This window comes from Muscardinus avellanarius, assembly GCF_963383645.1.
Source record: "Muscardinus avellanarius genome assembly, chromosome: 2".
Taxonomy (NCBI): Eukaryota; Metazoa; Chordata; class Mammalia; order Rodentia; family Gliridae; genus Muscardinus; species Muscardinus avellanarius.
Genome location: NC_137787.1, coordinates 136,106,568 through 136,118,095, shown reverse-complemented (window position 1 = coordinate 136,118,095; position 11,528 = coordinate 136,106,568). Strand labels below are relative to the sequence as shown.

Below are 11,528 nucleotides of genomic sequence, written 5' to 3'. Positions count from 1 at the left end.
CAAATGAACTCTCTACTTATGTTGTGAGGTAGCAATCAGATCAACAACTGTGACCTTCAGGGGGTTGTACCTCCATGCACAAGCATTCCCTCTTCACATGAAGGGTATGAACAACAAAGGACAGAGAGTCCGCCTTTCACCACTGTATCGACTCTTGGTGTTTCCATAGTATGTTAAATGCCTGATTTAAATTTTACAATAACAACAAATACCAATATTTATTTGGAAAAGTAACTGTATGTTCCGAGTAGCAGATATTAGCAACATCCAACGCGATCTCTAGGAATAATTCGCAGTTCTGAACCATGCTTTAAAAAAACATTTCCTACACAAACAAACAAAACAAAAAGTTAGGTATCTAAAAAATTATTTTCCAACAATTATTGCATGTGATAAGCAATGCAGTAAAAGTAAAGTAGGTACAAAAGCTCCAGCATCATCACAACACAAATCTGTGCATTTTAAGTCTTATTCTTATTCTCCTACAACTTTGCAGTCCAACAAATGCCTATTAAGATAATCAACAAATAACAATATGAATTATTTATGAATAGATTTAAGACACAATAACATATGTAAAAACTAGAAAAGTAATACGCCTAAATTATCACAAGTGAAAAAAATTTAGATACCCTAACCTAAAGTGAATCAACTGTCAGCTGATATTTTCTTCATGCTCAGTTATATACAACTCAATATTATATGGAAATATAATATATATATGGAAAATATAATATATATATGGAAAAGAAATATTAACAGGTAACATGTTAGAATAAACAATAATTCAAATTAATGCACACTTTCAAAAAATTCTAGAAGACAGTCTTTATTTCCTAAGTTTTTAAAAAATTTAATAAAATGATATACTTAAACTCATCGATTTAAATGACAAAAAATATGCAATTTTAAATCATTCTTCATTTTTCTATAGGGTTAAATTTGATCAATGGTCTATGAGGACGATACAATTTTGTTATAATACAAAAATCCCTAGAAGCCAGGAGTGGTGGTGCACACTTGTAATCCCAGCATTTGGGAGGCTAAGATCAGAGGATCGTGGTTCATGGACATCCTCAGCTGCTTAGTGAGGCCCTCTGCAACTTAGTGAGACCCTGTTTCAAAATAAAGAATAAAAAAAAAAAAAAAAAAAAGAAATAGGGCAGGGGGTATGGCTTGGAGGTTTAATGCCCTTGGTTTCCATCTGCAGACCCGGAAAAAAAAAAGAAAAAAAAAAAAAAAAACCCAAAACCCAGAATACAATAGAATAGTTTAAGAGTTAACTATTACTTAAGAATGAGGTTGTTATATTAAACCATATGTAGTTTCAAAATATAATTAGACTAAGAGTCTTAAAGGACATATTTCAAATATATAAAACTTGCTGGGTGTGGTGGCACATGCTTATAATACCCACGCTTGGGAGTCAGAGACAGGAGGATTGCACAGGTTCAAAGCCAGTCATGCTGGCTTAAGAGACCCTGTTTCCAAATAAAATAGTATAAAAATAGGTCTGGGAGTGTAGCCCGGAGGTAGAAGGGTTTCCAGGAACCCAGGTACCACAAAAAAAAAAAAAAAAAAAAACTATATTTTTAAAGTTTAAGGCTATTTTAATAATGTATAAGACTACTTTTGTCCTGCCTACTGTTTAGGAGATCAAAATATCACTCTGAATTATGTTAACAGTATGAACTCAGCCTATTGAAATAAAAATTAATGTAATTCTTTAGAATAATAATAACATCTAGCATTTACTGAATGCTATCCACAGATCATGCCCTTTACCTGCCCAAACTCACAACTACCTTAAGAGGTCAAAATAATTATTTTCATGAAAAAACAATCTTACCCTCAGATTTCATGTTAGTGTTAGGCCTTCCTGTCTCAGCCTCCCAAGTACCTGGATTACAAGAGTGCATGCTTGGCCCAATTTAACTAAAGACTTCTAATGCTTAAGCTGCTATTAGATCTCCTAATAGCCAAAAGCCATACATAATTTATATGCATTATGAAACAAATTATCACTCAGATGCATTACAAAGACATAATCTCTAGACAACTACATCCCCTTTAACATCCTAAAACTAATGTAATATATTAAATATTCAGTATAAATCAACATGTATAGCTTCATCCAATCTTCATTAGTTTTCAGATACTCACCAGCAGTTTGTGCAGGATTTATTCCTATTCCATCTAGAAAATAAGATATAAAATCATGAAAGTTATTTCTATAGCAAAAATGACTAATGAGAGATTTGCTAAAATAGTGCTGCTATGTGTCAGACACAGGCCAAGGGCTTAAGTCTCAAAACATGAGTGACAATCTCTCAGGTAACTTTATTTATTGAAATCTACTATTATTGTGCATTCATACACATTGCTGGACTAGTCAATAATATTTTTTGATTCAATGATTCTAATAAGATCTACGAAAAATACTTTCAAATTTTATTTTGCTGCTTATTGTTTATTACTTTTTTCGAGAAGCTACTCTTATTATGCCAATAATTATTTGCATGATGCTTTGAAGCATAAAGTCTTAAGGATGGAAGAGCCCCCAAAGTCCTTTAGTTTAAATTTCACCAACACTTTCAAAATATTTTCCGAAGACTTACTCATTTGTGAACCTAAAACTTTCCAAACCAGGCCAGGTTTTTTTTTTTTTTTTTTTCTTTATTTTTTTTATTTATTTTTTTTTTAATTTTATTTTATTTTATTTTTTTTTAACAATTTTTTTTATTGAACATAAATAGTATACATTTACACTATATTTGGTGCCCTCTCCCCCCGCCCCCGTTTTCTCCCCCCCCCACCAATGGTTGGCCAGGTTAACCATGTCTTATTCATAATTTTACACATGTTCAGGTGAAGATGCTCCTTAATCAAGATCGGCCTTTCTCCTCTCCTATCTTTCCATTAAAACTTAGCTAGTATTTCCCCTCTAATATCTGGGGTCCTACTGGTATCCTTTGTGTTTTCTAGTTTGGGCATATTAGAGGAAACATGTGTATCTTCTCCTTCTGTGCTTGGCTGATCTCACTTAACATGATGCTTTCCAGGGCTTTCCATCTTCTTGCAAATGATAAAATTTTGTTCTTCTTTATGGCTGAATAGAATTCCATTGTGTGTATTTCCCACAGTTTTGCTATCCATTCATCTGTTGATGGTGATCTGGGTTGGATCCATATTTTGGCTATTACAAATTGTGCTGCTATGAACATAGGTATGCATATGTTGCTGTATTTCTCTGAATTCAACCCTTTTGGAAAGATACCCAGGAGTGGTATAGCTGGATCATATGGTGGATCTATTCCCACCTTTCTTAGGAATCTCCACACAGATCTCCATAGTGGCTGAACTAGTTTGCACTCCCACCAACAGTGTAAAAGAGTTCCTCTTTCCCCACATCCTCGCCAGCATTTGTTGTTGTTTGATTTCTTTATGCTTGCTACTCTCACTGGGGTTAGATGGAATCTCAGTGTAGTTTTGATTTGCATCTCCCTGATGCCAGGCCAGGTTTTTATAAATAGAAACATTTCAATGTGACAACATGCAGAATATTTCAGAGTGAGAAATTTGTCATACCTTACATACCAAACTACAACTTAAGCCGCCTTCTTAGTTTATCCTAACTAGACATGGACTACTTACTAGAAAAGATTTATAGTATTTTGAATACCTGAAAAATAGCTAAGCTCTCCTTGAAAGCTTTATTTCTCATCTTATTATTTCATTGTTTTCTTATAAAATGAGTTCCATTATACTTAACTACTTTTGCGTATTCACAGATTTTTAATTGTATAGCTAGCCGAATAAAATACTGTAAGTCTCTAAGAACCAAATTTCTATCAGAAAAGGAAAAGCAAAGTATAGTAAATGCACATTCCTGTCAAACTTTCTATATTCTATAGCATTTTGATATTTATATAAAAAACACACCAAAATTAAAATAAAAAAACTTGCTAAACAAAAAAAAAAAAGCTAGTTTCAGTAGTAACCTGAAAGTGAAAAGAACAACATATATAAAAAAGTGCCATATAGCAGGGCATGGTGGTGCACGTTTGTAATCCCCATGCTTGGGAGGTGGAGACAGGAGGATGGCGCAGGTTCGAAGCCAACCGCGCTGGCTTAAGAGACCCTGTTTCCAAATAAAAAAGGATAAAAATAGGTCTGGGAGGGTAGCCCAGAGGTAGAAGGGCTTCCAGGAACCCCAGTACCATCAAAAAAAAAAAAAAAAAAAAAAAAGTGCCATATATACCAAAAGCACAAAGAAACTGAATAAATAGAGCTAATTATAAGCAATAACCCTAATTCAGTGTTTACCAATAAGTATATCACTTATGTGAATATATTTTTTGGACTCTTTAAATTTAAGTCAGTTTTAATTAATTTGATTCCTTTTAAGCAATGTCTATAGCTCTGAGGTAATAAATGGTATAAAATGAAATCTTACCATTGGTGATAATTGCACTTGTTGCTGCTGGAACTTTAAACTAAAATGAAAAAAAAAAATATCAACATATATATAACTATAAAAGGTCAATAACCAGGATGGAATACATATCATCAATATCAGTTCTATAATTCTAAAATGTGATCTTTTAGAATAAGTGATATCAAAGCAAGTACTATAATTTGCTTTATCCATACTCTAAATAATATATTATACCAGTGACTGTAAAATGGTCTTTATGTGCTACATATACAAAAAAAAAATATTGCCAATCTATGGCCCAGGCAATGTGTAATTCTTTTAGACTTAAACATATTACCTTTACCATATATAACTTGTCTGTATAACTAAGAACATAAACATAAATTGGTGAAAACCAAGACTTATATTACTTCTTCAAATTCTCAAGTAACTTGCTGACTTACATCTCATGGACTTTCAATATTCCAATTATTTCACTAAGAAATAAAAACCAAGTTCTGTTAGGTACAGGTGATGTTAACCAGACAATTATGTGACTGCAAGAAGGCTGACAGTGATAGTACAACTTCTCTTATTTTAGAGATGTTATAAAAAGATGTGCTGTTTGAATCAATGAAATGAGGCATGGAACTTATTGGAAGGTAAGGCAGCCTCAACTTAATGCTCTAGAGACCTGTAGCCAACAAAGTCTATTCAAGGTTTCATAGTTTATTTATTTTATTCAACAAATATTTACTAAGCATGATTAATTTTATATATAGCTATACATATATTAATTGTAGCTGAGACTTGCAATTAAGTAACCTTAATTTATATTAAACTAGTGGTCTTCTTAAAAGTGTTTAATAAATACAAATACGACTTACTCAGCTTTAAGCAGGAAATAGTAAATCAAGTATTTCCTATACTTTCTTGCCACTAGTTTTTCATGGTCTTTCACTGTTTTGTAGTTACTAGTGTTTTTCTGTGTGGTTCTGTTCTAAGCATGTATAAAGGCCACACATACATAATGAAGAAAAATAACTAAAAGCTTATATTAATCTATGAATTAAAGATTCATGTTTTAAAATAAGAACATTCATAAGAACAATTACTTGTTACAGTATTACGTAGCTAATAACTAATTTTACTCTCAATGTGGTACATTCTTAATTGTAGGTATCTTTAAACATTTCTAAATGTTTAAAGAACTTTGAAGTGTGATGTGCTTAAATTTTAAAATACTTTAAAAATATTTTGTAGAAGTGAACTTTCAATATGACTATAATTAAATACCCAAAGTAATGGCATTTCTCAGACTTTCAAAACTAAGGATCCAACAAAGTTTTTATTTGTCCTACTACTTACTCTTAAATCTTCCTCATTTTAAGATAAGCTTTGGATTTTTTTAGTCATATTTATACAGTGGCAACATATGTAGTTAATTTTAGAAGCCAAAATCAAGCAGGGCGCAGCGGCACAGGCCTGTAATCCCAGTTCTTGGAAAGCTAAAACAGGAGGATCAGAGGTTTGAAGCCAGCTTCAGCACTTTAGTGAGGCCCTCTGCAATGTAGTGAGAACTTGTTTCAAAATAATAAATAAAAAAGGATAGGGTGGATCTTGGAGGTAGAATGTCCCTAGGTTCAATCTTCAGTACACAAACATTAAAAACAAAACCAAAAAAGGCCAAAAACTACTGACAATTGGTTCCTTTTCCAAATGTGGAAATATGAAAGTAATGCTTAAGGTAAAATCTCCGGGGGCATCACTAGTGAAATTTAAGATTCTGAATGAAGGTATATAAATTTGGGTTACTCTGAACCTGTCTAGCACCTTCCCTTCACTACAATATTTTGGCAAAAGATATTTTACACAAAAATCAATTAATGAGATAAAAAAAAAAAAAACAGGCCTTAACTACTGTTACTTTACAGAGTTAAGAAAGTGGTGTGCTGGAGGCATAGTCCAGCAGTACAGTGCTTGCCTAGCATGGGTGAGTTCCTGCGTTCCAATCCTGATTCTCTTGCACGCCCCCAAAATAGAAGCGAACAAAGAAATTGAGGGATTTACTTTACGAAATACAGCTAATTCATATTGCAACTAAAACAAAGATCTGAAGTCTCCAAGCCACATAATATATGCCATTTCTACTGGATCAAACTACTCTTCTAGTGTCATATCTAAACATGTGTTTCATAGATGCTTCTGATGATTTTGGGTGGTACTGGGATTGAACCCAGTACCATCCTTCAGCCCTTTTTATTTTTGTTTTAAAATAAGTTTTCACTAGGTTGCTGCGAGTCTTGCCACGTTGCTAAGGATGGTCTCAAACCTGCGAACCTCCTGTCTTAGCCTTCCAGGTACTGGGATTATAGGAATATACCATTTTATTTCTTAAAAATGAAAACTTCTGTTTTTAAAAATTATGACTTTTAAAAAAACGCTTTATAGACAATCTATAAGCTCATACCGAAAATTTGAAAAAATGTTATAAAAGTAATTTATATATAAATTAATTGTAATTTACCAGAATCAAAACTTGTAAAAATTAGTATACAGAATATAGTGCGATAAAAAGTTGTTCTTAAAAAATGTACAGATCAGCACCTTTGATTTCAATAAAAATTCTCATTTCAATGGCTGACTTAAACAGATGTGTCAATTTGTTCAACTCATTCTTTTTGTCTAATAGTAAGCCTTAATTTTCCTTGTATTTGTAATTCTTCTTTAGCATAAACTTAGTAATGAACATACAGGGAAATGATGGGTCATACTATAAATATACATACACACACACACATACACACACAAATTTTTAAACATAATGCCAAAGTACATTATATAAAGTTTGTTCTGATTTTCACACTTACTTCTTCTGCTGCAAATTTTAAGACTGCTGTGAAAGGTGTACTCTCAGGAACACTAAGTCTGCCAAAAAACAGAGTAGAATAAGAACTGTATAAAATTTATTTTTATAAAAAGTATCCTTTGTTCCTTATTTCTTCTGTCACAGCTGAACTGGAGAAACCTGTCTTTTGATCTTTAAAGATAGCTGTTTTAATTGTAATACTATATTCATTAACTCTAAAAATAAAACAAAACAGCTTTAGAACAAGTGCCAAAAGTTCGACTGGAAAGCTAGTATGCCATACAGGTACATATTTATGTATTTTTATCATTTTGATACAAGTAAGTTAGCATATGGGCTACTAATTGTTTCTAGATATGGATTTCAAAAAGTTGAATCTCTCCTTAGTCTTCAGTCCACTTTACTGTCTCTTGTCTAAACACCTTTTCATCTGATGCAATAAATGATGTTACCGTTCCCATTATAAATAGAGGCTACCTGGGACACATAGTAAATCATAAAGCTTAATAAAGATGTCTAAAATAGTAGACCAAGCTGATAAAAGTGGGTAAATTTTATGGCAAAATGATAATAATAAAGCTATTTTTTTTTACCATCAACTGAAAAAGTTTCTAGTATAATCTGGAATACATTTTGAAGGGGAAGGTTTGATTTTAATAACTGCAAATGTATTAGAAATCACAGTAAAACAGACTTTTTGCAAATAACTTAGTCACAGAACCAATCTGTATACATTTTCCAATTTAAAAATCTAGAAAAAGAAATTGACATTGTACCTTAAAAAAACATTTGAAGACATAGTAAAAACTTTTTAAGTTAAAAAAAATACAATTTTCAAGGTAAAATAAATTATAATGGTTAAAAATAGAAAGATTATATTTTGAGCTGGGTCAAGGCAAACTGGCAACTTAACATATTTCTTTGAAAATTTTCTGTCATCACCATATTAATTTTTAATGTCTTACTATCAACTACTATGTAATATTCCCAGGTATGCTCGAGTTCCTCACCTAGTCTATATATCTATGAGTGCAAGAATAATTATATCAGCTATAGAACATTATATTGACTTTATGAAAAAAAAAAAAAAGTATGAATGTACTTCTTAGCACTCCAAAACACGGTTAAAGGATTCAAACAGGTATACGTTTTTCCCGTTTTCTTAGAGGGAGGCTGGGAAGAATGAAAATGAAATTTTAAAGGACAGTTGTTTGTTTAAAAAATATGTAATACATTAGTTGTGAGTTTACGAAGAATGTAATAGTGTTTTGCAAGTACTTCTCTAATATCTCTACAACTTATATAAACATGAACAATTACATAAATGTTAAACAATAGCTTTGGCTACTAATTTCATTCAGTTACTATGTATTAACTGAACTGAGATATTGATATTATAATACTCTGTCCTATTTCTTGCTCCTCCTCATTTCTAGAACACATTTATATACTAAGATTAATCCAGTATAGAGAAGAGAGGTCTCTTGAATTCATCTACTTTAATCCCCTAAAGACTAAAATAGATGGGCTCCAAACCCCCAGTGGAACTACTGGCTTTTCATAGGGGTGGTCATAAGAGTAGTGCTGGTAAATGTGTGGGAAACTAAAATTATGGGTTTATAGCTATTATACTAGATTTATAGCTATGGAGATGAAGGGGGAAAGGAACTATAGAAAGTCTAAAATTAAAAAAAAATCCCTCTGAAAATAAGGAGGAAAATGAGCAAACTTGGAGAATGTAGTAGTATCATGAATTTTACAAAAAACCTATCAGCATAACTACATATGTTTTTCCCAGAAATATTCAGTTATGTATAAAGAACACAAATGCCTGAGTTCAGAGTTGGTGCTTCACAAAACAAAGTATGCCAGGGAGAGAGACAGGGCATCAAATTGGAAGATAGTTGCAAGAGAATGATTTAAAGATGGGCCAATGACTATATCCAGGATAAGAAAAAAATGAGTGGGATATGGCACTGCAGAGGGGAAGATGATAGACTAAGACAGGAGGATCACAAGTTGGAGAAGAGCCTCAGGAAGTAGTGAGACTTTTATCAAACTAGTGAGGCTTTGTTTCAAAATAAAAATAAGATTGGGGGTGCAGTTGGGAAGTAGAATGCCCCTGGGTCAATCTCCAGTACTACATTAAAAAAAAAAAAGAAAAGAAACATTATCAATGAATCAAAAGAAGCACTGTAGAAGAGATACTAGCATAAATTAGCTTAAAGAAGAAAATGTGGTTATTCCAAAAATAGTACCTAGAAATATTTTGAGCTGGGGCAATTACTGGAGATATTATGGTTCTGGGAGTATAAGCATGATATTTGAGATGAGGTATAAAACGAGTATTCTAAAGATGGAAAGATCAGGGAAAAAAAGGCTGGAAAGTTGCATGGGTTATAAATAGCAAGTTACTGAAACTGATGACAGCTGTTATCAGCTTAAGGAGAATATGGTTCTCATTATATTAATTATGCATAAGATCTTACTGAAGCTCTTTTTGTTCTCTGCCACAGATAATGGGACTTTCAGCTGTAATAAATTTAAAAAAGTGTTTATGTGAAATGAAAAGTCTAAATGAATATGTGATTACACCAGTGTTAATCCATCAACTCAACTGCTAAAGAACAGAGAAAAGTCTTACCAGCATAAATGACCCTATTTCCACCTTTTCAATTCCTACTATGTCCCAACTCAGGAAGGAAAGCCTGTTGCTGAGTCGCATACATACAGCATACATACAAACCAGTTTCAAGCCTAAGAGAGTTTGATCTGGAGTTTAATTTCCCTAACAGATGGTCAAAGCGGCAAAAGGCCTTTCGAATAACCAGGAGACAGAGACTGTTTAAGAAGACCAGCAAACTAAGGGAGCCTTGTTCCAGAAGCACTCCCCTCCCGCTCACCAGCCTACCAGGCAAGTCCTAGGGGAGGTCCCTCGTCAGCAGACGCTGCAGTCACACATCCGGACCCTCGAGCCAGGGCACAGCTGACACTCGGGAGGATACGGGGACCGCCTGTTTCAGGTTCTGCTGGGAAGGGCTCGGCAGAGCTTAAAGGAAGGGAAGGGAAGCCAGCTCCGTGGGGTGGGACTTATTTGAAAGGCTCGGGCAGAGGCCCGCGGTGGGAACAGCTACTTACACTTTGTAAGGCAGCCGCGGGTCCGACGTCAGCGTGATCTTAAAGGAAACCTTCGACCTGAGGAAGAGAGAGGGAGAGAGTTAGAGTCGGGAAGCGGACCAGGGGTTGGGAGACTGGTAAGAAACACTTACATGGTGGCGCCGGCCTGCAAAAACCCCCCACGCCAACTTTGCCGAGTGACCCCACTCCCAGTCCAGCGAGGAAGTGCCTGGGCCCCGCCCCACTCTGCTCCACGTCTCCCTGGAGGAGCCGGGGACCTCCAGCGCTGTTGCTGTCCAAAGCACTGCCTGAAAATACGTCACAGAATCTTGTTATAGGAGACACCTCCAAGTCACAAATATCTATTGATTTTGTATTTATATCTCTGAATATAAGGTATGGAAGAAATAGGAAAAATATTTTTTTCTAAATTAAATTATCTTTTGTCATACTTTGAGTCAGGCAATACAGGAGTAGGTAATAGAGATAAGGACCTCGGGTTGCTCTGGCAGGTTGGGGCGGAAGTAAGGAAGTAGGGAAGTGGGCTGGCGGATGAGGAGAGAGAAGGGCGGGCGGGGCTAACGTCTGAAATGGGCGGGGCTGGACTGGGCGGGGCTAAAGCAACCTGCTAGTAGGAAAGCTCTCAAAATGCTGGAAAAGCTACTCTTCTCGCTTTGACAACACTTTTCTTCTGCCTTTTCTGTAAATCGATTCAGTTTGACTCTTGACGTGCCTCATAGTTTTTCGCCATACCTTCCTTTCCAATACTGACTTCAGACTAATTTCAACAGATAAAAGAGCAGTCAAGAACGAATATTAGATGTCAACACTCATGCTCAGGTTCATGTGAAAAACAAGATCCCAGCACTTGAGAGACTTGGAGTCTAGTTGGGAAGACTGAACAGTAGATTTTGTTAGTTCATGATGTGGTCTAGTAGGATAAAATCTGGGGTACTAGGTTGCCAAACATCAGCCACATTTATTCAATTTAACAGTGACCTTTGAGTCTTTTCTGCGTAATGGATACCAAACCAATCTCTTAGATGTTTCAATTGAAGAATCTTACACATATTCCAAAGAGCTTCCCATTATTTTAGTGCCTGTTTTGTCTATTCATTGCTGTAT

General features: G+C 34.4%; 1 protein-coding gene across 1 annotated transcript in view; it reads right to left on the bottom strand.

Moving 5' to 3' along the window:
- Window positions 1–257: 257 nt before the first annotated feature.
- The window catches only part of UFM1 (ubiquitin fold modifier 1), a gene marked incomplete at both ends in the record, with an annotated part of 80,499 nt that continues 69,228 nt past the window's right edge, over window positions 258–11,528 (bottom strand). Inside the window, 6 exons of the mRNA XM_080689446.1 lie at window positions 258–325; window positions 2,164–2,196; window positions 4,457–4,496; window positions 7,288–7,345; window positions 10,425–10,481; window positions 10,593–10,711. Of these exons, the coding sequence (XP_080545572.1) occupies window positions 258–325; window positions 2,164–2,196; window positions 4,457–4,496; window positions 7,288–7,345; window positions 10,425–10,481; window positions 10,593–10,711 (375 nt within the window). The remainder of the gene's footprint in view (window positions 326–2,163; window positions 2,197–4,456; window positions 4,497–7,287; window positions 7,346–10,424; window positions 10,482–10,592; window positions 10,712–11,528) is intronic.